This window comes from Desmodus rotundus, chromosome 2 (assembly GCF_022682495.2).
Source record: "Desmodus rotundus isolate HL8 chromosome 2, HLdesRot8A.1, whole genome shotgun sequence".
In the NCBI taxonomy this organism is placed as follows: domain Eukaryota; kingdom Metazoa; phylum Chordata; class Mammalia; order Chiroptera; family Phyllostomidae; genus Desmodus; species Desmodus rotundus.
Window position 1 is genome coordinate 8,626,312 of NC_071388.1, and position 27,714 is coordinate 8,654,025.

The following is a 27,714-nucleotide window of genomic DNA, read 5'->3' on the forward strand; positions in this document are numbered from 1 at the left end:
GGGGGGTGCTCTCCTGCAGGGTTGGTGGGCCCTCTCCAAGCTCAGGGAGGTCCCGTGGGCTGGAACGTTGACATCTGTACATGGTGATCACTCCCTCCGAAGTGGGTAAGTTATATCCCCTGGAAACGAGGAAATGAACCAAGCTGAAAAAGCGGAGTTCGGGAGAGACTACATTCTGAAGAAATGCATGGAAATGGGTGCTTTGCACATTTGAGAACCAATGTGCTTTCAAGCCAGGGCCCTGGGCAGCCAGGAGCAGGAGGAACCTTGCTTGGGAAAGTGTGCTGGTGGGAGGCAGGGAAAAGGACAGGGCTTCTGACTCCTCCCAGCGACTCTCTGGGGCAGGTGCCTCCATCCAACGCATCCGAAGTGTTTATGCAAATTCCTTTCCCGACAAAGGGTCCAGACAAGCACACACTTGTGCGCACACATGCACGCCTATACATGTACGTGCACACATGCACACACTGCACTTGTCCTTCCTTCCCTGGGGTTTTCGGTTTTCTCGGCTGCTGGGAATGGGTTGGGAGGTGCTTTCATCTTTACTCTGAACGCTGTGCTCCTCACGGACCTTGCCCTGTGGCTCCATCTACACACTTGCCTGCCAAAGCGGCACCACCCCCCAGCTGAGCCTTGGAACACAGGCAGGATCCTCCCAGCACCAAGGGTTCCACGGAAAATTCCTCCAGCAGAAATTCATCTCTTTCCACTGAGGAAGCGTCTTATTAAAATGCAAACCACAAGGAAGGCAGACTCTGCCAGCAATGACTTCCCAACCTGCAAAGAAAAACCTGAAAAGCCTCCAAATCCTTCTGGGAGGGAAATGGGCAGCCCCCAGGGAGGAGGGACGGTTCTCCTGGTCCTGCTCCCGTGGCACAGCCAGAAGCAAGAGCAGTTTGGAAAAGAATGGGAACGTGTTGGATTGGAAGCTTTTTAATGGTAAAAGAAAAAGAAGTTGATGAGTTAATAACATAATGACAACTTAAGTGGAATTAGTCCTCTGATGGAGTCTGGCTGCCACTGGCAGGCAAAGTCTTGTCTCCTCATGGCCCTTGAGGTGACTTCATTGGGAAACTGCTGACTCAAGTGGGAAGGGGACCTAGAGGAGGTTGCGTGGGGGGAGGGGTGACGATGGCTCCCACGGCACCAGCCGCAGGTTTTCCGAGGCACCTTTGGATATTTTTCCTCATTTTCTGGATTAAGATTTTCTATTTCATTTTTTCTCACTACTATTTCTAGCCTTCTTACTGGTGCATTCCATGTTCTCAGCTGTATACTTAGATTAACAAAGTAAAGTTAATAACTCTACCCTCTTGCAAAAGGCAAATATCTTTGGATACTTAAGTTTGTTTAAGTGTGTTTTTGTTGCCCAGTGTTTTGGGGCCTACCATGGTGTTTTAAACTTTTCTTTTCTTTTCTTTTCTTTTTTTAAAGAGAGAGAGAGGGAGAGAAACATCAGTGTGTGGTTGCCTTTCACATGTCCCCCACTGGGGACCTGACCCGCAACCCAGGCATGTGCCCTGACTGGGAATCAAACCAGCGACCCTTTCGGTTCGCAGCCCACGCTCAATCCACTGAGCTACACTAGCCAGGGCTAAACTTTTTTTTTTTTTTAAGATTTTATTTATGTATGTATAGCAAGAAGGGAAGAGAGAGAGAAAGACAGGGAGAGAAACATCAATGTGTGGTTGCCTCTCACATGCCCCCAACTGGGGACCTGGCCTGCAACTCAGGCATGTGTCCTGACTGGGAATCGAACCAGCGACCCTTCAGTTCACAGAGTGGCACTCAATCCACTGAGCCACACCAGCCAGGGCTACCGTGGTTTTTTAATGGCCCAAGTAAACCTCTTTTATCATTATTATTATTATTTCACATAGTCAATACTTGTTTATGTTCACCCACATTTTCCAATTCCTTGGTCCACCTCTCCTGTTGCATCTCAGCTTTCTTCCGCAGGCTGTAAGTTTCCTTTCATGGTAAATGCCCTTTGCTTTTGCTTGTTTGCACATGTCGTCGTTTCATCCCGGTTCAGGAAAGATCATTTAGCCACGTTCACCACGCCCGGCTGGCGGTTGTTTCTCTCAGCACTTTGACTTTTCCACCACTGTCCCACTGTCCAGCTGCTCTCACCACTGCGACCTGTGAGCTGGCAGTCCACAGCTGCCACATAAGTCATCTAGCATCTCTCTCTGCATGCTTTTGCGATTTTATTTTTGTCTTCCGACAGTAAAGGGTTAAAGTGGGAAAGCCACAAATGGGAACACGGCGGAAATCAAGCAACAGTAAAAATGTAAGATGAACTTAAATATAAAATGAACTTAAATTTCGCATCTGAAGGCGGGCAGGAGCAGAAAAGATGAAGACAGAAGGCGATAATGGGAGGGACAGCACAATGAGGGGAGGGCCAGTACGCGGTCAGTGGCGCGTCACTCCTGCCTGCCATGTTCATCTGATCTGTGGCTTGGTGAACTATTTTGGGGCTGAGGGGAAGTGAACCTGAGAACAGCGGAGCTGGCTGTGAGGATGACATGAGTTGACATTTGCAAAATATTTAGAGCAAGACCTGACACCTAAGTTTTATGTGTGTTTGTTAAATAAGCATCTTCCCACTCCACCATCCTTGGAAAAGTGCCTCATGGGCCAGGATTATGGATGGGATGCCAGCCATCATGACTGTATTCCAGGAAGGAGGACAGGACACAACACTTCCTCTACTGTTTGGAAAGCCCCGTCCTCTGGCTGAGCAGCAATGTGCCCAGCTAACATCAGGACTTCATTACCGAGGAGAAACATTCATTTTACTACATGCTGCCATGCATTCATCTGACTAAATAATGTCATCTTCTTTAACAATCAGTCCCTGTCTTCATTTTATCAGGATCTTGCCGCCTGACCATTCGTCCTCTCCCTGAGGGAGGTCATGCCAGAGAAGCAATCACCAAGTGTGTTCATCCACATCCACACACTGCCACAGGGTCCACAGACCGGCCCTCCCACCCGCCTCAGCTCGGAGATCAGCGCTGACTGCAGAGGGGGCAGGGCAGGGCAGAAGAAAACCTTCCAGAGTCCTAGCCATGTGGCGCAGCTGCGCCCGGCCACTCTGGTCATCTCGTCATCACAGCCCTGCCAGGGGGCTGTCCTCCTTCCGTATCTAAGTGCAGACCCAGGCTTGGCATGACAGTGACCACTCCTGTGATACACGTCCTCAGTTTTATCAGGCTGTGGCACTGAAAGAGGAGACCCAGAATGGACAGGTTGCAAAACAGTGGGGCGGGGGAAGGAGGAGAGGGGGATGGGTAAGAACTCAACTGAGTCCAAGGAAAGGGGGCAAGAGGAGGCACCATAAGAAAGGATGCAGTAAGTAGAGAGCATCAAACAAGACCGGTACAGCTAGTGCAGGGTACCAGCGATTGCATTTCACATAAATAGCATAGGCTTGTCAATTATAAGGCAGATTTCTCAGAGCAGAAGAAAAACCCCAGCCATCTACCATTAACAAGAGATGCATCTAAATATAAGGAAGCAAGGACTAAGGAAAGGCTTGGGGAAATTATGCCAAGAAAGTGTTAACCAAAAGAAAGCTGATGTTGCAACTTTGATACCTAGTAACAGAGTCTCTGAGGCAAAGACCATTACTAGGGACAATGTATGTCCTTGGTTAGTAATAAAGGGACAATTTTTCTTTTAGGAAACCTTGAACCTTTGAGCCACTAAGTAAATGTTTTCAAAATATGTACAGCCAAAATACAGAAGGAAATGAATAAGTCCTCAGCTCCTTCCCCTACACCCACCTCTGTTACTCATTCAGCCTAAAAGCCTGTAGCTGGGCCAGGTGGTGCTGAGCAGCTGCAGGGGGCTCCTGCCTCATGGTCTGCCCAGGAGCCCCCCACATGACTCTGAGTGCCTGTTATGGGGGGGAGGGGACTGCGCAGGCTTGGGGACATAAAGATAACAGCACCTTATCTCATGGAGGCAACGATCCAGCCACGGGGAGGGTTGGACTTGGGAGGCACAGCCGGGTTCAACCTGTCACTGCGTCTCAGGCTGCCAATCTGCGAAGTGGGGTAATGGCAACTGCTGTGAAAACTCAGCAAAATGGGCCATGGAAACACCTCCCCTGGTGGTCAGCAGCACTCAGGAAGCATTATTTTTCTTCCTGTATCCATGGAAACAGCCCTCAGAGTCCTCAAAATCACTGTCCCCCAAATCTGAAGATCTCAGAAGACTATTTTCAGAATCCAGAGTCACCTGTCACAACTGATTGCTCACTCCCACTGTGGTCCCCTGATGAGAACCACAGAGCCCATGGATAGGTGTGGCTGTGCCGGTCAGAGGGACCGGCCAACCCTGCCCAACATCAAGTGAAACTTATCAACTGGAGTTCCAAAAAAATGTTACTTGAAATTCTAATCCCAGATCATTCATTCATTCATTCATTCATTCATGCTGTGACTGACCTGTCACACTCGTGAAGTCACACACAGGCACTCGTCATGCATGACACACACAAGATCAGTCACAATGGCACGGACGCAGTGGGCCGAGCTGGAAACAACGCAGCAACGTGGGTGACTCTCCCCACTGTGATGCAAAAGGAAAGAGCCAGACGCAAAAGGGACTTTGAACTTGATTCCATGCACATCGAGTTCAAATACAGGCCAAACCAATATACAGTGTTAAGAGATCAGGGCTGTGGTCCCCAGGGAGTGGGGGGAGTGGGCTCAGGAGACTGGGTAGGGGGTGGGGTGGGGGGCTTCCCAGTGCTGCTGACCCGGGTTTGGAGGTGGCCACACAGCAGTCAGGACAATGAGAAACCGGGTGCAGATGTCAGCTCACAAAAGCCTATGCTGTACCTTTGTGACGGGTGCACGCTGGCCAGCAGTCTCCCCAACAGGCTGGCAAACCTACATTCTCGGTTAACAAACAAAAATAGAAAGAGTTGGTGAGCAGGCTGAGTCCTAGCACAGGCTTCCTGACCAGCACCTGCTGAGGCAGCAAGGGCACACCTGCTGCCCACAGCCGCAGGGGTCCAGGAGGGGCAGTCACAGATGCCGCCTGGCTCTGCCATGAGAGGGGGACAGGCAGAGGGTGCACACCGACGTGGGAAGTACCGAGGGCTGAGGCGGCAGATCCGGATACAAACCATGGGGCCACAATAAGCTCTCCAACGGATGTGGAGCAGGCCACCAGTCCTTTAAGGGGCACCGTCCCCATCTCGGACTGCTGTACAGCCTAAATCAAAACAACACTCGGAGCTCGGAGCCACCCCTCCTCACCCCCATTCAGGCCACCCACGTGCCCCCACCCCAGCTCAGCCATTGCAACACGGAAGGGCGAGCAGGAGCTATGTGTGTACATGCATGTGTGGCTGAAGATGGGGAGTCAGGGATGGACCAGCTGATCCTGGGAACTGGGGGCACAGAGGACCAGAGAGTGCCCCAAAAGGAACTAATGGGGTCAGCTGTCCCCAAGCACCATCGGGAATTAGAACACTCCAAGGGAGGCACTGCGAAGTGCCGGCCCTGAGGAGGGTCGACAAAGCCTTTTTATTAGCTGAACCTGTCGACCTACCCGAGGCAGGGGGGTCCCACTTGCCCCGCTCCAAGCGTGGTCCCGGGAGGCACTGATGGTAGGGAGCCCAAGGAAAGTCTCCGGGATGGAGCACTCTACACCTTGTTAGAGGGGTGGTATGCGATGCTCCCCTGTTGGTGCTCATCCAGAGCACCTCGGGTCCCTCCATCCTGTGTGTACATTAGCCTCCACCCCAAAATACAACCAACTGCACAAAGGCGGGAAAAGTGGCCAGGGGTCCCACCCTGCCCCACCTTGCTGTGGACTTCCCTCCTGTGAGCCTCTCCTCCCTCCCAACTCACCCACTGTTCCTTCTCTGCCAGCTCATTCCCACATGCACACAAACAGCCCAGGCGTCACCCAGGTGTGAAGAACCATTCCCATCAACATCCTCCTCCTGCTTCAGGGTCCACCCCAGGCTCCCACACCACACCAAGCTGCTGGGTCCCCAGTCTGCTCCCCACTGAGACTACCCCTCAGCCTGTCCTTTCTGAGGGGCCATGACACCTTTGAAGGGTGAGGACCCAGACTGTCCCTCTGTGTGGGTTTGTCTGACACACAGGTTGCACATGTTGGCAGAAGCTCCGCAGCAGTGACGTCGTGTCCTCAGTGCCTCTCATGGGGGGTGTGGCATCTGCATGCTAGATTAGCAGGGACCTTAATCACTAGGCTAGCGAGGTGTCTGCCAGGTTTTTCCCTTATAAAGGCATAATTTTCCCTTTGTAACTAATACCTTGGAGGAGGTACTTTGAAACTGCAGGTATCGAGTTGCTCCCCAGTCTTGCAACAATCGTTGCTGTGGCATTTGCCTGGTGTTGATCTTGTATTTCAATCCTCCTTTGTACATTTATTAATTGAGATTCTTCCTGACGGAAGAGCTGTCCCTTCTGCAGTTCTTCGTCTACTCATTCAATTATTTATTCATATCAGGAAGGATTTGTGGGCATTTATGCTATGCTGTGGGTTATCATCCACTCTACCCGGTTATTTTCTTGGTCAAATCGTTGTAGCTTTGGCCAAAGGAGCTCCTTCAGGTTGGCCCCTGTGTTCTTTCAACAAGTGCCATGTGTTTTAAGTTCGTCCTTATTTTCTTGTTCCATAAAATGTTCCAGGCTCAGCTTGTTTTCCCTGCCGCAGCCCTGAAATCACCCTTTTCTCCGAGGGCCCCTGGTTCCTTTTGCAGGCAGACCTCAGAGACATTGTGGGTCCAGCTCCAGATACCGCAGTAAAGCAATAAAGGGAGTTGCCAACTTTGTGATGATGGAGGCTCTTGCCTTCCATCTGTAAAAAACACAGTATCTGGTCAATGGCAATTAAAAATTTAATTTAAACACAGCACCTGTGAAATAAAACAAGGTGTGCCTGCCGAGAGGCGGTCTACCTCCTCGGCCACGGTCACGCTCTGGTGGGTTCCTCTTGTGGCCGCACTGGCTCTCTCGTCCAGTGGCGGCAGGAGCCACAGGGCGGGGGCCTTCATGCCTCGTTCCCGATCTTAGTGGCAGTGCCTCATCAAATAAGGCACCGGCTTCAGCACCAAGGTATATTTTGGGTGGGCCAAAAAGTTCACTTAGTGTTTCCCGTACAATGGCTCTAGTAGCGCTTAGGTGGTGCCTCTAACTTCATCTGAAACAATTTTGTTAAGGTTGTATTGTGACAGCTGTCCTATCAGCACGCATTTAGAAAAATTTATCAAAATTGGTGAATTTCTGTGCAGCCATTTTAATATTGAAGATGGAAGAAGATATACAACATTTTCGGTGTATTATCCTTTATTGTTTCAAGAAGGGTAAAAACACAACTTACACACACACACACACGAAAAAGACCTATGTAGGGTGTGGAAAAGGTGCTGTGACTGATCGAACGTGTCAAAAGTGGTTTATGATACTTCTTGCTATTATTGACACTGTGGCCAAATAACTCTTTGCTGTGGGGCTGTCTCATGCACTGAAGATGTTTAGCAGCGCCCCTGGCCTCTACTCACTAGGAGCCAATAACAGGAGATCGCGGCACACTGAAAATATCCAAATCAATCAACAAAGTTATTGGTGAAAATGAAAAATGTCTTACATTTTACGGAAAAACCTAAACAGACTTCTTGGCCAACCCAGTAGATTTCATCTGGTCAAGAATGGATCCCTCCGGGTACCCAACAACGCGAATGTACTTCCATGCCACTGACGTGCACATTAAAATGGCTAAAATGGTAAATTTTATGTGATGTATATTTTACCACTTTTTTTAAAGTACCCCTCATTTCCCATTTTCCTGGGTATTTTTACCATGGATGCTGAATTCTGTAAAAGACTGGTACGCGGAGATAACTGCGAACTTCTCCCTTCGATGTGTTAATGTATGCTCCCCTGACTCTCCGACACCGGGAATGCTTCCCGGCGCTGGGACCATCTGCTCTCTGAAGCTGGACGGAATTCCCCACGCACACGCGGCCGGCCCCGGGGTCTCTGGGGCGGTCCCCCAGATGAATTTTTCTGTCAGCATGCTCTGATCTCCAACATACTGTTGTCCCCGTTTAACCACACATGGTGAGCGAGCGGCCTTCCCAGCCCCTGACAGAGAACAGTCTCTTGCTTACCTCCATCTGTGGTGGCGGCTTCAGGGACCTTCTGAACATATTTAACTCTGTCCAAGTTCAAAGCAGGTTTCACACCAGGGACCAGCTGCAGAAGGGCCTTGACCACGCAGGGCTGTAAAGCCAGGCTGGACCTGGTAAGTTTAACAGGGCTCCGGCAGCCTGCAGGAGACCTGCTGTCTCCACTCCTGGAGTCCCATCAGTAGAGCTGGAGAAATGGGGCAAATAATCACATGACCTCAAGTCAAGGGAGTGTCTTCCATGTGTGCTCTGCGGAACAAGCCACTCGGGCCAAAAAGCACGAAGTGGCACGTTTGCAGTGTCCTAAAAGCCACCCCACTGTCTTTCATCAGAGTATTTCGTAAAAGGAGCAGATGCCCGGAGCTGGTGATTTAAGACGGATGTCCCATGTCCCTTTGATTTCTCTGGCTAATGGTCACATGAGCCAGTCACCTTCAAGGACACTGACCTCAGAGAGGATGGGGCCCTGAGCTGCAGGCACACGCATGGGAACTATCCGCTTTGTCCTCATTCCTGCCCATCCTGACCCACTGGGTCCTCTGCAGGCTCTTCTCACTCCGGTCATCTTCCTCTCCCACCGAGCCAGCAAAAACCAGCCCCGAGGAGCCACGGGAAAACAGCTTTATTGTTCCGGTTGCTTCCTTTGTCAGGAGACAGGAACCAGAGGGCTCATAATTCTCTGCTTCAAACCGGGCAGATCTCACTGTGGACCCTACAGCGCCCCCTGCCTGTTTCCTGGGTAAGAAGCCAGACTTGGGGAACAGAAAAAACTAACTGGCTTTTGACAGGGAAATCAGTCTTCCCCCACGCTCGCTTCCCACCGGCCTCTGGTTGCCGCCGCAGGTCAGGTGGGCCCACTTCTGTCCTCAGTCCCACCCTTCTGTCCCCGCTTCCTAATGGGCCATTTCGAAGGCGGGGAGGGTGTAGAAACACCTTTCTGAATACAATATCCAGAGACCATAAACAAAAAGGTGGATAAATCTGACTATGAAAAAGTCCAAATTAAAAAGAAAACATTTAAAAAAGCCAAGAGTCAAACTGGGGAAAAAATTCGCAATGATGAAGAGCTAGAAAGATCACCTTCAAATCAGCTGCCCTCCCCCAAAAAAGCCCCAGAGAAATGACGGGGCAAAGGCGACTTAGAGAACAGACAGTTCCGAGATCAGATGCCCCACAGCTCATTTACCACAGGTAAACGTAAATTCAAACCACACCCGGGACTCTTGCTTCGGAGGCACACATGGTCCACACGCGCCCGCCTGCCCTAAGGCGGGCAGACACTTGCTGGGGGATCTGCGTGCCTGTGACTCTGGTCACAGCCCAGGGAGGACAGGCCCAAACACAGCCTGACACCTGAGGGGAAACAGACACTGGAATTCAGAGGCCGAGGCCGCTGGATCTGGGACAGGGAGCCCGAGACAGGCTCTGCACAGATAAGACAAATCTGCAAACAAGGAGATTAGAAGTAGAACATAAAATAGCTCATGAAAAACCATACAGACCGTGAGTTGAGACAGTTTTTGCTGTATTGGGTTAAATGAACTGTATTCTCAAATTTATTTCATCTGCTTTTTAAAAAAAATTTATTTCACTGCTTTTCAAATTGACTACTGGCACACATTCAACTACACATGTGGCTCAGACTGTATTTCCATAGAAATCCAATGATTTGGGGATTTTTTAAACTTTATTTTTATTGTTTACACTATTACAGATGACCCCATTCCTCCCCTCCCTAATATCACCCCCCCTTCCCTCAGGCCATCAGCCCACTGTTGCCTGTGTCTCAGCGATCTGGGGATTTTTAAAAAGGCACATTGCCTACCAACAGCCCACTTTATATCCATATGTTAAAAACAGTGAAAAAAGGAAATTTCATGCTAACACTCATTGAAAGGAAGTTGGAATGGCTCCATTAACAGACCTGGGGTGAAAGGGGTGTTTCGTGGTACTGATGAGGTCACTCCTCAAGACAACACAGCATCCCTAAGTGTATACACGCCTAACGTCAGAATATTTAAATCTATGAGGCGAAACCAGGAGGACCCTGGATAATGAGACCAAACCACAACTATAGTTAGACATTTGAGCGCACAAAGATTAGGAAGACAGTAGAGTCCCAGCTGACAATGACATGGCCGCCAACTAACCTGACCCACGTTCACAGAACGCTCCCCCGGCCGACTCGGCACACACTCTGCTGAGGGCACGTGAAACAGCCAGCATCGTATGGAGCACACGGAGCTCAGCAAATGCAAAAGGAGTAAGCGCACAACGGAATTCAAACCAGGAACCGCCCTGGCCGGGTGGCTCAGTCGGTTGAAACATCAACCTGTGCACTGGAATATTGCCGATTCGATTCCTGGTCAGGGCACATACCTAGACTGCAAGTCCAATGCCCAGTCAGGGCGCCTGCGAGGCAGCTGATTGCTGTTTCTCTATCATGATGATATTTCTCTCTCCCTTTCTCTCTCTCTCCTCACCCATCCTCTCTCTCTAAAAATCAATAAACATATCCTTGGGTGAGGATTAAATAAAAAGAAAACACCAGAAACCATTAATGGAAGAAATCTGAAGAAAAAAGTCAAATGTCTGGAAATTAAACCACGCACCCAAATAACCCAGAGACCAAAGGAATCACAAGGGAAATTAGAGACAAAAAGAACACGTCAACACACAGAGGGTCCACGCAGACGCTGCTGCTGGAAAGAATGTGCCGCGCTCTGTGTTTATAGTAGAAGGACGCTCTTCCGAGATGGCTCAGTCCAGGCAGTCAGTCACTGGCTTTTGGGAGACCTCAGCTCCTTGCCACACTGACCTCTTCAAGGCTGCTTGTGTGTCCTAATGACCTTATTGCTGGCATCCCTCAAAGTGGGTCATCCACATTGTTTTTAAGGTGACCTCGCCCAGAATGAGATCAAGATTAAGTCTGGAAGACAGGTGGCAGCTCACTGATTCCCACATTAACAGCCCACGCTCCCAAGTTTGTGCCTTTGCAAAATTCAACAGTGTCACCTCAAATGCGGAGCATGAGAATGCACCAAGTTTTACATTCTGTGGCGGGGTTAGAATTACCAAGGACAGGCAGTATCGTCCAAGCTAAACAAGACAAGCCAGCAATTCCACTGCTAAATATACATGGGACAGAAATGTTCACATATGTTCCAAGAGACAAGGACCAGAATGTTCATTGCAGCCCCTTTGGAAACTATTCAAATGCTATTCACAGAATGGATACATTGTGGTATCTCCACATACAGGAATACTATGTAGCAATGAGAATGAACCATTTACAGCCAGTGTAACAATGTAGATGAACCTCATCCAAAAAGTTGAGCCAAAGCAAACTAATCTGTTAAATCAGCCTGGGCTTCTCTGGGGAAGAGGGGAGGGAGTGTAAAAGACTGTAAGGAGTCTGGGGGACCTCTTGGCTGTTGGTAAATGCCGTTTCCGGTGGGGACTGTCACACCTGTGTCCAGCTGGTGAGATTTCAGTTTGTGCATTCCAGGTGCACTTCCCAGATATATACTACACTTAAATCAAAATGAAAAAAAGTAGAACCCTTAGAATTAAGAAATATGATATAGCCAAGTTTTTAAAAATCAATGACTTGGAACAAAGCCCAATAGAAACCAAAAAATAAAAATAAAAAATCAACGAAAGGAAAAAAACGTAATTAGGGGTGTATAAGAAAACCAAGTCCTCAGCTCCCACAGTAGGGCCACAGGCAAAACTGACGAATCAAGAAAGTGCTTTGTGCCCTGGCTGGTGTGGCTCAGTGGATTGAGTGACAACCTGTAAACCAAAGGGGTCGCTGATTCAATTCCCAGTCAAGGCACATAACTGGGTTGTGGGCCAGGTCCCCAGTGGGGGGCGCGCAAGAGGGAGAAACATTGATGTTTCTCTCCCTTTCCCCCTCCTTTAATAAAATTTTAAGAAAAAACAAGACTGCAAGATGCAAACTGCAAGATGGCAGTGGGCCGGTCTTCCTGAAAAAGCCACAGACATGAAGAAGAGGGACATGTTGTTCCAGACGAAGCGTTAAGTCGTAAAACCCTTTAAATACAAGGTGTGGCTGTCATGGGTTTACCAACCAGAAATTTCTGGGACAACTGTGGACATGTAAGGAAAGACCTGATTACCAGTCAGGTCTCCCCAAGAATACGGCTCCTGTCCCCTGAGACTCGTTGGGACCTTTGACCAAAGGACTACTCCCAGGGGCGTGGACAGGGTTTCAGAACCAAGAAGGGAGCCATCTCTGCCCCTGGGGCTGGTGGGGCTGGAGCCCCAAAGGCTGCTGTCCTGACAGGATGCAGCCCAGCAGGAGGGACACTGCAGAGGAGGGCGCTGTGCCCCCTTCTCCTTCCCCCAACACACCAGCTGCCTGGCTTCCTCGGGCCACGCCCACAGGAGCCCGCAGTCCGCACAGTCCCCGCAGTCCTGGAGTCCCGGGGCAGAGCAGAACAAGGGTGCCCGTGTGGGCGAATGGAGACTGACCCACACAGTGGAGAAGGAAGGGGGAGGGGGGCAGAAAAGGTGGAATGGGCCATGGCCACAGTTAAGCGGTCAACATAATGTGGTCTGTCCAACCACACATGACCTTGGTAAGAATGGAAGTAACGTGGAAGCAACCACTAAGAAAACATAAATGACCATGGCCCTCCCCACTCTGTTCCGCTCCGCTCTCCTGACCGTTGCCCTGGGCGCCACCTTGTACTGCCTGTCAGGTGTGTGTGGGTGAGAGGACCAGCCTTAGACACCCCCACCCCGGGCTCCCTCCCAGCCTGCCCCCGCGCCCGGATGACTGGGACGGAGACACGTGTTTCAGACACGAGCTGCCCACCCACAGGGACCACCATGAAGGTTTGGTGAGAGATGTCAACGTGAACATGGGAAGAATAGGGCTGGGGTTTTTTCCAAATAAATGGACCAGTTCATTTTTAAGGGGATCATAAATAGGGATCAATAAATTTTTCTGTAAAGAGCTAGACCAGCAGCCCCCAATCTTTTAGGCACCAGGGACTGGTTTCATGGAAGACAATTTTTCCACAGACCAGAGTAGGGGGGGGGCTCGGGGTGATCCAAGTACCGGGGTGGGGATGGGGGTTCGGGATGATCCAAGTACAGGGGTGGGGATGGGGGTTCGGGGTGATCCAAGTACCAGAGTGGGAGGGATGGTTTTGGGATGATCCAAGTGCATCACAGCCAGGCTCCCCTCCCCTGTGCGGCCCCAGCTGCTAACAGGCCCAGACTGGAGCCCGTCCACTGCCCGGAGTTGGGGGCCCTGGGCTAGACAATAAACAACGTGGCCTCTGCAGGCTCCCCCACTCTGCTGTGGGGGCACAGAGCCAACGCAGACCCACACCTGAAAGGACAGGCGTGGCTGCACCCCGTAAAATTCTACTTACAGACACAGCAATTCGAACTGCGTATGACTTGCAGGTATCGTGAAGCACCAGCATTCCTTTAACTGGTTTACAATCATTTAAAACTGCGAAAACCCTTCTTAACCCGCAGGCGGCACGAAACCAGGCAGCAGGGTTTGGTCTGCAGACCAGTTTGCTGACTGGCCTTCAGATTCAACACTGACAAGACCAAACCCGAATTCCTCTCACCACCAAGCACTTTGAAGCAGAAGACTGATGAGAACACTCCCTGTACCCAACACAGAGCTGAGTCAGGCCCCTCCCGCAGCAGGGCCGTGGGCCAGGCACCGCCTGCCGCCCCGGGCACCCCACTCCTCCCCAGGAACCCCTCTGCCTGCGCACGTCACCAACCGCAGTTTTCAGATGGGTGTGCACTGAAAAGCGAGGCACTTCAGGGACATGGGAAGCATTCCGGCACTGCTGAACATTTCCAGAAGCTGCGAAAAGCTCTCGTCTTTACTGACTGGTAATGGGATCCAGCTGACACCCGGCTCTCTGTGACATGTGTGCAAGGCTCAAATCAGAACAATACACACGTCAGCAACCACCTCCCCATGGAATCACGCTTCTGGCCTGGCTCCTGCGTCCTCACATCCTGAAACAAGTCCACTTCGCCGCCAGCACAGCCACCGAGCTCTCACACCTGTAGCTGAGCGGGAGCCCCTCGCCGCAGGGGGATGGAGCACTCGGCCAGGGCTGAGGGAGGGGCCGAGCCCTTCATTCTGCTTGGGTTGCAATGGCCCCCTATGGCGAGTGGCCAGCCTGGAAGGACCCGCCAAGAGAACAACAGGAAAACACCCATCACGCCAGCACAGAACCCTTTGCTTGTGGAATCCTCTGGGGGAAGATGCGCCAGGCATGGGTGGCATTGTGGAAAGAGTAGAACCAACAGGCTCACGTCCCCTCTAACGTGAAGGAAGGCGAAGTGCTTCCAGGCTCCACGCTGCCCGCCGGCGCTGTGTCCAGCTGAGCGAACACTGTCGGGCCAGTGACAGCAGGGCATGCAGGGGGCCTTTGGCGAAGCCTCTGCTCGGTGAGAGGACGTTCTCGAGCCCAGGATGCCACCTACTACTGGGACAGCCCCAGTGTCTGGGACTGTATGGCCCTCACTGCCACCAAGTGTAAGTGGGCAGTGCCGTCCCCATTTTCCTTCCCGGGAGCTGCCGGCAAGAGGGGGAGAGAAAAATCCGTCTTTCGAGGCTTGGAGAGCCACACCAGGGCTAGGACGAGCCACTCCGGGACGCCTCCCCGGACTTGACCTTCTTGGTCTGCCCGTTGGGCCCAGGGGGCGGGTTCTTGTGTCGCTTCTTCCGCAGCTGCTGCTGCAGCCTCTCCTCCTTCTTCTTCAGGTAAGTGGCCATGTTGTCAAAGGTGGCCTTGTATAGACCACTGAAGCCGTCATTCACGCCGGCGGAGCCTGTGCGGGAGGAACAGGGCAGATGGTGACTCGGGATGCCGCCTCTAGCCACAGGACCCCGTGAGGCCCTCCTGCAGCAGGGAATGAACCCAGTGACCACCCGGAGTTCTCTGTGGACTTCTGGAGCCTTCTCCAAGGTGGCCTCCATGGGGCCTACTCCTGGGAGCCACATCAGCTGGACCCCAGACTTGCTTCTAACAGAACACGAAAGCTGGCTATGCCCGAGACCACCTCACCTGGTGGGGAACTCCACGGGGCCCGTCAGTGATGCCCAGGCCTGTGCCCCACACCTGTGACCTCCCAGGCCCCTAGGCTCTCTCACCCTTCCGTGATTTTCAAGGTCAACTTGCCTTCCCTGCACTCTCTTCCCCAAGCCTCCCCAGAGCCTGCACTGGAAATGGGGTTTTATCGCAGAACCTCTTAGAAAAATGGCCCTGAGGCGGCCTCAGCAGGGCCCCAGGCCCTGGCAGCAGGGAGGACACGTGCCGGGTGAGGAGGGGCCGCGGATGACGCTCCCACCGGGGGTCCCGAGAGCCCTGTCACAGACCCACTCGGCCAGCGTGGCCCAAGCGGATCCAAACAATGCTGGAGAGGACACAGCCCTGTCGCCACCCCAAACCTTCAGCATTAAGAGGAACGAAGAACAAATGTAACCCAGGGCTCAGGGCCAACAAGTGTCCACGAGAACGCTCACATGGAGAAGCTACGCACGAACGTTTGGATCTCTGCTCCCATAGGGACTCTGAACCCACGCTGGCTCTCCAGAGCTCCCAGGGACCAGGCTGGCTTTGCAAGATGTCTCCTGAGCACCGGTTTTGCTACTGGAAGGAAGGCACTTGAAGTCCAGTGCTGGGCCTACAAATTCCCCTTCAGACACTGTCGCTTTTAAGTCTCTGCCCAAGAGAGGCATGAGGGAAACAGCCGACAGCTCTGTGACTCAGGGCTGCCTTCTACCAGTGTAGACCAGGCGGGGTCTCGTTGCTTTACGCTCCCCGACAGGTGCCGGCACAGCCAAAGTCACTGCTCACCGAGGGCCCTCGGACAACCAGGGCCGGAGGAACCGACAGCCTCACTGCCTTCACTGACCGCAGCAGCTCCTGGGAGCAACCTACCTCCTCCCACTGCTCCCCGCTCTCCCCTCGGGCTGGTGTTCCTAGTAGAACACACTCTGGGCTGTGAAGACCCTCAGCAACCCCATGGGTTATCTTCACACCTCACCTCCCAGCAGGGAAGCTGTCGCTCAATGCCACCTGCAGGGGACTTTGAATGGCTCCCACCCCATCTGGGAGCCACACCAGGTACTGGCCCTGCCTGGGGGACTTGGAACATCCAACTCTGAAGACAGAAAGCAGAATGCTGCTCCAACAGACCCCCAGTTCACATGCAGCTCAACTGTCCTGCCAGAGTCACACCGAGTCACGCCTGGCAGAGTACCACGTAGCATTTCTGGCCAGGTGTGGGTTACTCTTCAGTGCCCCTAATAGGGACACACCCGCATGCACCCCGTATTCTCACAGCTCCCTGCTGTGCACCGTGTCCCATCGTCTGCTCTGTCGGTGGCCATGGCGCCCTCACCTTCCAGCATGGCCCAGTTCCTGTAAAGATGAGCGCTGACTTTCTGCACCGCGGCCGTCTCAGGAACAGTCTGGGAGGCAAAGGGGAACCTGTGTCAGCAGGTGCTGCTCGCACAGTAATGGGCAGAGCTGCGGGCTCCCCACTGCGGGCCCTGGAAGAGGCAAGTGACCTCTCTGTGAAGACCAGGTGTGGCCAGTTCACTAAGCCCAGGGGCCACCGCCTCTCATCAGGATGAAGACCCACGACGTGAGGGCTACTGGCATTTCACATGCTGGCTTCTCACGTGTGACTTTATCTACGAAGCCTGGCAGGCCTGACAGGTGCCAGCTGGTGGCATTCTGGTCACTGCCACTGCTCAGGTAAAACTACCTGAAAGGCTCAGGGCTTTCTCCAGAGCACGCAGCCCAGTGAGCAAAGGCCGTGAAAGTCTGCAAATATCCGCGGCCGCAGCAGTCCCTGAGACGTGGGACAGGACAGCGAGCATGTCCCCGCTTTGTCAGTGGGGGGGGCCAGCCCAGAGAAGGTATGGGTTTGCTCGGCCCACATGCCTTGTACCACACCCAGGAGCTCCCCCAACCAGTGGAACCAGTGCCCCAGACCAAGGCCATGCTATGTGGCAAACATCAAGGACACACACCAAGTACTGGTATCTCTGCTAAAAAGACCAGTGTGACCAGGAGAGGCACAGAGAAAGCATGCCAGATGGGGTTCCCCAAAAGTCCTCTGCAGACTCCATGACCCTGGACACGCTGGTCGGTTTCCCAGCTCCCTTCTCTCAGGACACAAGCCCTGCAACCTCCCCAGCCCAGGACACACCCTCCGGCACCAAGGTGTGATCAAGCAGAAAGGCATGACAGCTGCGGCCCACCCCCACCCCAGGCTCAGGGGACAGCAGGGACCCAGCATGACCCACCTGCCACCGGCCGTCCACAGGCCTGCAGAGCACGAGCGGGGCTTCCCGGCAGTCCTGCAGCACCCACAGCCCCTGGCTCTCCTCGAAAGCCACGTCCCACACTCGGTGCTGGAAAGACAGCTGCTGTCTGTAGACCAGCTGCCGTCCAGGGGCGTCCAGCCGGAAGAAGCAGACCATAGGCACACTTCCCACGAGGAAGAGGGAAAGCGTCACAACTCCGACGGCCCAACCCACCGGCTTGCAGCCCAGGCCCGCCCGTGCCGGGGACCTGGCCCTCACCAACATCTTGGCTCCCCTGACCTAGAAGCACCAGCTGAGTGCTCCCAGAGCCCTAGGCCACAGGCTGCGAGGTAAGAAACGCCCACATCATTAAGTCCTGGGGCGACGTGTGTGGCGGCAAAGGCAAGTGATACGGGACAAAAGGGACAGTGTAGAGAAGACAGCCATTCCACCTGCGGGGCAGCAGACAGCACACCTCCGGTCCAGCACCTTCACCCTCTCTGAACCTGAGCCCCTATTTCTAAGACAAGCTAGGACGCCCTCCCAGAACCTGTTACGGGACCAGTGAGGAGTAGGCACAGAGCAGACGCTCAGGAGGAACCAGCTGAGTGGCGTGTGCTGCCTAAATCCGTCTCATCAACCACTGGCCCTCAGGCAGGAGTGCCTGAGGCCGATTCCACCACCAGGTGCGATTCCATCACACATGAAATGCCAGGCAGAGGCCTTGCTTCCGTTACACCAGTGGATGTAAGGAGCACGTAAAGAATGCCAGCACCAAGGGACCCATAGCCACATGCCACAGCCCTCAGGAAGGGAGACCCCTGCAGGGAGCTGTGGTACCCATACACTGTGTAGGCCTCCCGAGTTGGGAAGACAATGCCTGTCGTCCCCCATTACTGGCTGGGTGGGGGGGAGGGGGCGGCAGGAACAGTGAGCTTACCAGTCACACAGCAGCGCCACCCAGCTGTCCCGGCTCCAGTAAGTGATCCTGGACACAGCAAACCTCTGAAAGGGAAGCAGCAGCTCAAATGCGTGTTGGGGACCCAATGCCAACTGCTCTGTGCCCACTGGGAGCACACGCTGCTGCCAGACTGCCAGTGCCCACACGGGGCCCAGGAAAGAGAAAGAGAAGACGATGCTAGGCCTTTCTGCAAACCACTGCCAGCCCGCTTCAGTCACTCCAGCACGCCACAGCACACGGCACAGACCCCTCCCTGGCCCTGGCCCTCTCTGGACTGTGGAATGTTTCTAAAGCCAGCAGTCAGTCAAAAAGCAAGGACAGGAGGGCCCAAGAGAACATGAGGGGGAGAGAGGGGAACTGCTCAGTTCAGACACAGCAAGGGTGAAACACTGGACGCCAGCTGACAGGGGTGGACAAGGAAGGGCCTGGCACTCGCCTGGCCCAAGCAGGGCTGCCCCCCGCTCCTGCAGGCTGGGCGCACCGGACGGGTCAGAAGCCTGCTCATCCTCAGCCCTCTCCACCACCTGCTCTCCCCACTCTTAGAAAGGACTTGCACCAACCTCACTGCTGGGGCACGAGGATAAGCGAGGGCACAAAGATGACAGGTCACCAGAACAAACAGGTCTCTGTTTGTGGCAGCTCCCATGGCTGCAGAAGCCCAAGCAGGAGGCACCCACAGGGCAACCAGAGCAGCTGGAGGCACTGACCAGGTGGCCCTGCAGGCACTTGGCTGGGGGTCCCAGGGGCCCTGGCCCGAGTCCAGTCCAGCCTGCCGGCTTTGAGGCCCAGTGAGAACGGACGCTAGAGACTGGTCTCAGAGCGGAGAGCAGAAACGAGAAGCCAAGCCTGGGAGCAGGCAGACAAGCCCTTCACTTCACACCCAGGCCTTGTGAGGCACAAGGGAGAGCCGAGCTCCCGAGGGCTGACAGGGTGCCACGTGGGAACTGCAGAGGACGGTGCGCAGCGTCGCTAGGGACAGGCGGAAGGCACCCAGCTCTGCAGGCCTGAAGAGACATGATTGCAGACCCCTCGTCCCTCCCCACCAGGCTCCGGGGGGCCATCCACGTGTGACCCACTGGGACCGAGGCTGCACAGAACTAGCTCAGGAGCATCAGAGCTGGGTGTTCATGAGCACAGAATCCTGGGGACCCCGACAGGCAGCCCATACTTCCCCCCCAGAAAATCTCCCTGGCAACCGAAGGCCCAGGTGACCTGACCTGAGGGGACCCTGAGACTGATCCATGGCAAGACGACAGAGAAGGCTGAATGGACACTTGGCCTGCTGCCCGGCTGATGAACGCACAGCCAAGCTCTCTGCTCCACTATTTTTTCCATTTCCAAGGGGGTTAGAGGCCTTTCTATAAATTAACTGTTCAAATGCAAGTGTGGCAAGATACAAATTATTTCCCACTTATTCACTAGCTGCCTTCAGAATTTGAAATACGTGATTTCGCCCAAGCTGGAAGAATTCCAGCTGCACTAACAGCAAAGAAATGTTTCCCGTGTAAAACATTTTTTTCACAAGACCTGAGTGACTGCGAGGCGCCCTGCCAGCCCCCACAACCAGAGACAAACTCAGTTACCTTGTCGCTCCAGGGGCCCGCCGGCTCCTGCGGGCCGGCCAGGTGACAGCAGTGCAGCTCGCGCCCGCGCCGGTACTCCCAGAGCCTCAGCGTGCGGTCCTGCACACAGGAAGGGGTCAGTGCCCTCAGGGGCGGGCACTCCTACAGGCACGCAGGCTTCCGCCGGGTCGCAGGACAGTAACTCTGGGACAGCCAGGGCGCCCTTCCCACCCAGCAGGTCTTTGCTCTGAAAAGGTCACGCAAGGCATTCCGAAAAACAAGAGGCCCCACACGACAAAATGGGCAAGGGACGCACGACCACCTGATATCACAGGCCAGGCTGCACTCAGGCAGGGATGCACACACGCACACGCAGGCATATCAGTGACCAGGCACTTGCACAATGAGACACGCGCAGCAGCAGTGGGGACGGAACCCAGGCCCCGCCAGGGCTCAGAACAGCACTCCTCTGCCAACTGTCTGAACAGAGGTCACGATGCTACTGCAGAGGCAACAGCAGCCCTCCGAATGGACTCCTTGCACACCCCCTCCAGCTCTGCACACACACACAGACCCCTGAGTATGCAGTCACAGGCCGGGAGCCAGGCCCCACCAGCTCTGACATGCAGAAAACAAGCACCACCTAGTGGACGGCCACCAGTGAGGCGCACACCGGCTCCCGAGCCACAGCTGGGAGTGGAAAACAAGCCCCTGCTCATCCTACAGAGAGGACCCAGGGGGGCACGAGGCGGGGCGGCACGCTTACCCCAGACGAGGACAAGAGCAGCTCAGGGTGGTCGGGCACCACGAAGATGCGGCTCACGAACCTGCGGCACAAGGAGAAGCAGGGTGACCCGGTGTGCCAGTGCCACCGTGACGTCGCACCACCATGACACCTCGCCGAGAAGCTGCCCAGCCCCAGACCCTGACCCCAGCTGCAGCTGAGACGGAAACATGGGCGGCCACAGAGGGCGAGGAGGGAGCCGGGGGTGAGGGAGGTGACACCACGGCCCCCACGGAGGACGGCCCGCATGCCCAGCAAGGGGACCGGAGAGACAGGTCAGAGACAGGGAGTGTCAGCGGCGGGCTCTGCACAGCGCCAGCCAACAGAAACACAGCACCAGGTTCATCTTCAAGTAGCTGCCAGTGACCACGCCACCAAACAAAACAGACACAGGTGACATTAACCCTCATGCTATGCTCTTACTTCACTCAATACATTCAAAACACTATCACTTCAATCTGCGATCAGTGTAACCTCGTTAATAATGGGCCATTTTTGCATCCCTTTTCATACTAAGTCTCTGAACTCAGTGTTCTGCACGATGGGCATGTCTCACTTCGGACTGACCCGCCGTGGCTCCTGAACTGGACGGCACAGGCTAAGAAGCACAGCAGAGGGGTGCGGAGGCCTTCCTGAGACGGCAGGTGGCAGGCAGCGGAGGAAGGGGAGCACCGGGTGTGGCACTGTGCGGAAGGCCGTGCCCGTCAGTGGAAACCACACGTGCAAAGACACCAAGATGGAGGGGTGACAGGTGGGGTCCAGAGGCCCCAGCAATGCACAGCAACGGGCAGGGGCTGGAGGACTGGCGGGTCGTAAGAACTGCAGGTGCTGACTGACAAGGGAACAGAATGAAAACCAAAATAAGCCGTCGTGATGTACAAACTAAGTGCCGTCAACCTTTCTAAAGGTCATTTGTATAATCCATTCAAATCAAGGAAGCAGGAGCAACCTCAGAATTGAACACCCACCCCCCATGTCTCCCACTACCTCAAATAACGTTATTTTAAATATCTCGGCCAATCAAACCAGTCTTCCTCTGTGTACATTACAGTTAGCCTTCTGCCTGAGAAGAGCGCCTTGCTCAGAGACACCTCCCTTACAGGATGCAGAGACTGCGGAGCGACAACTGCCTGGGTGCAGAGACTTCTCAATTCATGCACAGGTACAACTGCTCAAGTATGGTCCTTGTCCCAATACACCCACCTAGTGACCGCTCACCACTGCCAGTGTCTACACTGAGAAAGCGAGGTGTTCTAGAACAAGCCCCCCGCCACCGCAGGTGGTGGGTAACAGACCAGGAGCAGCTGCTCCAACTGGGGGGCTCTCAGCCGATACACACGGGCCCTGCGGGCAGACGGCCAGCACCATCCAGGGTGATGGGGCGCTGGGGTCTGAGGCCCCAGGGCCAATGAGAAAACCCCCTGGCACATGTAACAGCAGGAGATCCTAAAGGTCATGTTGCCACAGGGCCTGGCCTGCAGTGAGCGCTCATCTCGCCCGGAAGCCACACACAGAACGGCTTCCTCCTCCCTCAAGACTCACAGGCTCAGCCAGCGTCTCCACCCAACCACCAGCTCCCCAGATGAAGAGCCTACTCCGGGCTTAAACCTGAGCCCCGTCCCCAGGAGGCCGGAGGGAAGGGAGGGAGACTCACTCGGTGTGTCCCAGGCAGAAGGCTTCGATGTTGTGTGGAGCCAAGGCCCAGCTCACCCGGATCTTCTCGTCCCGGTCAGCGGTGAGGATGTAGCAGTCATCAGGGCTCACGGCCTGTGTGCAAGGGTGAGAAAGGGCAGGTCCACTCATGGGACAGCCAGTGCCGCTCTACCCCTGCTACCCCTTGATGCCCCTCGTCTCCAGCCCCTCCACTCCTGTCCACACAGACCCTCTCAACACAACTCATTATTACTGCCTCTGCCTTCCTGTCTCCAGCGCCCAAGGCACCTCCCTCTCCTTCCTATTTCATGTGTCCCCATGTCCAGCTGGTCACCAAGTCCTGACTTCCCCCTTGTCATGTCTGCATGTCCCAGTGGGGACTCACCCCAGCTCCACCACCCGCGGCTGGCCCTCACTGGGCCTCCTGGTGCCTGCGGTGGGACCGCTCCCGGCTCAGGGGTTGGGAGAACACCAAGGTGATGCCCATGAAGCACCACGGGCCAACTCTGACTTCCTGGCCACGCGTGTTCTTCCCACACCTCCCCACCCCGTCACCCCAACCTGGGCCCGCCCCCCCATCCAGAACCAGCAGCCTCTCTTCACTTGCCCTCACTTTCCTGGGCTCCACTCCTCCTGCTGCCAAACCTGCACAGGGCTGCTGCTACGGGAAAGCCCACTCCCACCCCCGCCCCATCTGAGTCTGACCACAGCCGAGTTAAGAAGCACTTCACCCACATACCACATCCAGTAGCATCGACAGGTGCCCAAGTTCAAGTCTGCCGCATTCCTGTGGCTCCAGCACCGAAAAGGAGTAAACGTCCCCAGACTTGTCTGCCACCAAAACCTTCTCCTCAGAAGCTGTGAACGTCAGGGCCGTGCACCTCCTCACCACGGTCCTGGGAGCCCAGAGAGACACTGAAGGTTGGGTGACACAGGCTGACACAGGTCAGCGCAAGATCCTGCAACCAACCTGTCAGCCACATGTCTGGTGGCAGCACCAGCTGGCCGGCGCACACTGCTCCACATGTTAGCTTGAAATGGCTATTGAAGCCTAAAGAAACAATTCCCCAACACACGTACAGACAGGACCCCGTGCTCCTGAGGGGCAGAGGGACAAACGGACAGAAAAGGCCGGAGGATTGCAGGAGGAGACATGATCCATAAAGGTGGTGAAAAAAACGACGAAAGGGAGACAATTAGGCCCGGGGCAAGATCCATCACACTTCTCCCGGTTCTGTGGTTTTGACAGTGGCCTATGCTCGCTCTAATGGGCTAATTCAGCAGCTGTGACAGCCCAGCCACAGCTCTCCGGAGCAGCAGCTGGGTCGGTCCTCCTGGAGTGCTAGGCTTGGCTTCCAAGGAGCTCACCCAGCGCAGGGGGAATCTAACCCCCCCTCCCCTGCACCCCCCACGGCACCCAGCTTCCACTCAGCTCCACACTGTGTCCCTTTGTCTTGTGCCAGATGGGGGCTCTCGGCTGCTCTGGTTCCATTCAGCCAGCAATGATTCTGGCACGCAGCCCGGCTCTACAGAGTGGGCTTAGGGGTTGGGTCTGGGGACTCAGGTAGCAGGGGGGAGAAGGGCAGGTCACAGGATAGGACAGGCCAGTTGGTAACCCCAGGGGAAGGCAGGGGCCACAGCAATCTAAAGCAGGGTGTCAGCACTTTCCCCTCCTTTCAAGGGCTGACTGGGTTCACAGTCAGCTCCACCGACTCTGGAGCCAAATGACCGGGTTCAGGACCTGGCTCTGCCCTTCCAGTCTGAGTGGGATCAGCTTCCAGACTGCCTGCCAGCAGATGAGGAGAACAGTGCCCCCACCCCTGCCACAGGCCCAGGGCGAACGACTGGCGAGGTGTGTTAGTTGCATATTGTAGCTGTCACTGTCACTACGGCTACTGGCATGCAAGTGTAAGCTGTGCGTTCAACATCGTAATTATCCAAATTAGCGTTTCGTACCTGACACTCAGACATTGCCATGGTTTTGTACGGAAAAGAATCAGACGCTTACTGTCATCGGTTAAAGCAAAGTAGCTTCCAGAGTTGGAGAAGGTGGACGCCAGGATCGTGTCACTCCCCTTCTCCACAGGCTGCCCGTCCTCCCTGAGCAAGAGACCAGGAGAATGGTGAGGCTTTGCCCGAGTCAACACGGCTGCCTTCCTCCAGGCCAGCCTCATTCACTGGTAACGTGAGCAAAGGCAGGAAATGCCATGAGGTTCACGTCCACAAAACATCGGACCTATTCAGGGGACATGGGGAGATTCACACAGTTCTCATGTTTAAGGAGTAAAACCGAAACAGAAAAGTCTCTCGGTGAACACACCAAACTCCCAAGAGCTGAGCCAGAAGGACCTTCCGTGACCACGTGGCCCACACCATCATGGACATGAACTAATTCAAGACTAGGGGCAGGGCCCTGGCTGGCGTGGCTCAATGGGATGAATGTCGTCCCGCAGACTCAAGGGCCTCCGGTCCAATTCCCAACTGCATGCAGCACGTGCCTTGGGTTGCGGGCTGCGTCCCTGGTTGGGGACGTGCGAGAGGCAACCTATCGATGTTTCTCTCCCTCTCTTCCTCCCTCCCTTCTCCTCTCTCTAAAAATAAATAACATCTCAAAAACATAAAAAAGACTAGAGGCAAGGATTAAAACAATTCTTAAAAAATAAATGAGCCACAAGACCAATTCTAGTAAAGAAAGTCACCATATAAAATCATCATTCTGCTTTTCTTACCTTTCAGTTAGCTAAAGTTAATTTCATACACCTGCCCCCAATGCACTTGAAACTGACTGCATTATTTCAAGACGCCAACAATATCATTACTGATAGAAATAAAGTATTTTGAAGAGTCCTAATATTTTTAATGCCTGATTTGAAAACTGGCCTCCCAGTTCTTTCCTGAGGTGGTTTGTCCACACAGCAAGGTGGAGATAAATGCAGAATCCAGCGAGGAGATGACTCCTTCTTGGGCTCTCAGGTCCCATTAGTCAAACCACGACTCGAGCCCTGAAGAGACTTCCTATCGTCTCACCCTTTATTTTCCTGTGGCTTCTTTTCTGCAGTGCTGCAGTCATACATGAAGAGGCCGTCATCACTGCTGAAGAAAAATAATAGGGAGATTTTAAAAGGAGCACTCTGTTCATAAAAACGCTCATTTCTTTTCCATCCCTGGAACAGAAAAATATTCTAAAGGTCTTAGCCACAACAGGAAACTGTCCAGTCTAGGTACACTACTTCAGGGAACAGTCACGGAGCTTTATTTTGCCTGATCTGTTTAGATTTGCCATATACAACTGGCACGGTTCTGTATACAAATCAGTTTAGTAGAATAAGTGGGAACAAAAACTCAACAAGAAGTAATATACTATTCTTTCAGACGCTAGGACAAACTGGTTATGTTAGATGAAACTGCGTTCTGATACTGTTTTCGGCCGGGTTTTTTGTATCCAAATTTAAAACTACCATTTCCTGTTTGGGAAAATGTCTCACCTACCCAAAAAAGCTCCCCTGACTGCCAAGCACTGACCAATACAGGAGCCAACCATCTTTCCTACCAGACCCTAAGTTCTCCATGGTTTACCCCACCGGCACCTGCAGTGCCTGGAACAGGGAAGGCATCTTGTACAAATTTATAGCCTAAAGGGACTGTACTTTAAACTCTTTTTGCACAGAACACTGAAGCGTGGAAAAGAGAAATAGTCCTCCAAGTCAGAAACTGGGCCGGCCACTAGTGAAGCAGGCAGATGGGTGTCCCCCTGTGGCACGTGTTAACTACCAGGAACCTCTTGCAGGGTGTCCAACCCACAACCCCGCAGCCTGCATAAGGCCCAGAATGGCTAAGAACGCAGCCCAACACAAAATCTTAAATTTACTTAAAACGTTACCAGGGGTTTTTTTTGTGATTATGTGTTGTAGTGTACTTATGTGTGGCCCTGAGCCACCAAACGGTTGGACACCCCTGCAAAGAAAGCTGGTATACAGGCCAGGTTTGTGAGTAAATTTTGTGCGAAACCTTAAGGTAACATTGAGGTGGATTTCTGACGCCAACCACTCAACACTGACGCTGCGAGTGCTCCTGTTAGACACGCCGGCTGTTTCATTTAGGAGAATCAAAACCCTGGGAGAAGAAACAAAGGCAGGCATGCCCACGGCTAATACCCATGAGGCTCCTGAGTCAAGCCTACGAGAGCAACAAACATTTCCTAATTTAAAAATCCCGGGCATTGTGTACACACTGGGGAACAATAAGGGAGGAGCGTTAAATTGGGGAAAGCAAAAGCAGAAACGTGTGATGGGCCACCGGGGAGTTGAGCGCTGAGGCCTCCGCACCCTCGAGGAAGGAGTTGTAGCAGAAGACCTTCAACTGCTGGAGAGCAAGTAGGGCAGTAGGACGGATGCTGAAGGGTATGAGGCAGCAGGCCCCACCGCAAGACAAGGGAAGCCAGAGGGAGTGCCCCCGGCGCTCAGTCAGCCCCAAAACGCTCCCGAATAGTAAACCCCTGCAACCAGGCAAGCCAGGGGGCCGCCTTCCCCCCTACGTACGGGCCTGGCGGGCGTGCCCGGGACGCCGCGTTGGCCGCAGCCTGGCCCTCAGCGCCCCAGGTAACCAGGTCCCGCCTAGACTCCGCAGATCTCTGCAAAGAGTGCCGCAGACAAGCCACCAAGGGGGCGGGGCCCTAGGCAGGGGGCGATCGGTGCGCCGGGAGCGGTTCTTGGCAGAAGGGCTGAAAGGACTGACACTCCACGGCGGCGCAGGCACGCGATGGGGCTGAGGCGGCAGCAGAGGCGGGACTCCCGCGGGGCACCCCAGGGACACTGGGGTCTCCAGGCCCACATGCACGCCCGCAGCGTCGGTTTCCTGCTGCAAGCCCAGACCCCTCACCTGTTCGCAGTAGTAGTGGCCAGGAACCGGCTGCCTCCCCGCACCACTAGCGCCTGACCGCGCAGCGCCAGCCCCGCGGAACTAGCCATCAGCCCGGTCGTCGCGCCTCTACCCACGTGCGCAGTCCAGCGCCACTTCCTGACGGCGCCGGAAAGTGACGTTTGGCGCAGACACCTCGAGGTAACGTATCCCGGTCCGCCGCCGCGGAAACCGCAGCCCGGAGCATGCGTAGAACGTTCTCCGCGCGCCTCCTTCTCTGGTGTCGCTGGTTCCGTGTCTCTCGCAAGGTCCGGATTTGTTGCTGACAAAGTTGTTGGGGTGAAATTTACACGCCACACTTGGCAACGCTGCTTAATGTGG

The 27,714-nt window shown here is 54.2% G+C and overlaps 1 protein-coding gene across 3 annotated transcripts; it reads right to left on the minus strand.

Moving 5' to 3' along the window:
- Nucleotides 1-9,458: 9,458 nt before the first annotated feature.
- WDR4 (WDR4 tRNA N7-guanosine methyltransferase non-catalytic subunit) lies at nt 9,459-27,491 on the minus strand. 3 transcript variants are annotated; one of them, XM_024559920.4, is made up of 11 exons: nt 27,355-27,491; nt 25,504-25,566; nt 24,433-24,576; nt 23,216-23,372; nt 22,478-22,590; nt 20,806-20,866; nt 20,061-20,159; nt 18,457-18,521; nt 17,517-17,700; nt 16,604-16,673; nt 9,460-15,028 (listed from the first exon to the last, which is right to left on the minus strand). In XM_024559920.4, exons 1-11 carry the CDS (start codon nt 27,441-27,443, stop codon nt 14,832-14,834), a joined length of 1,242 nt encoding a protein of 413 aa, XP_024415688.1. In that variant the 5' UTR covers nt 27,444-27,491; the 3' UTR covers nt 9,460-14,831. The 3 variants fall into 3 exon arrangements, with proteins under 3 accessions (XP_024415690.1, XP_024415688.1, XP_024415687.1); XM_024559919.4 differs by having other exon boundaries at nt 9,461-15,028; nt 25,504-25,569; XM_024559922.4 differs by lacking the exon at nt 27,355-27,491 and having other exon boundaries at nt 9,459-15,028; nt 24,485-24,576; nt 25,504-25,546.
- Between the last annotated feature and the right edge of the window lie 223 nt (nt 27,492-27,714).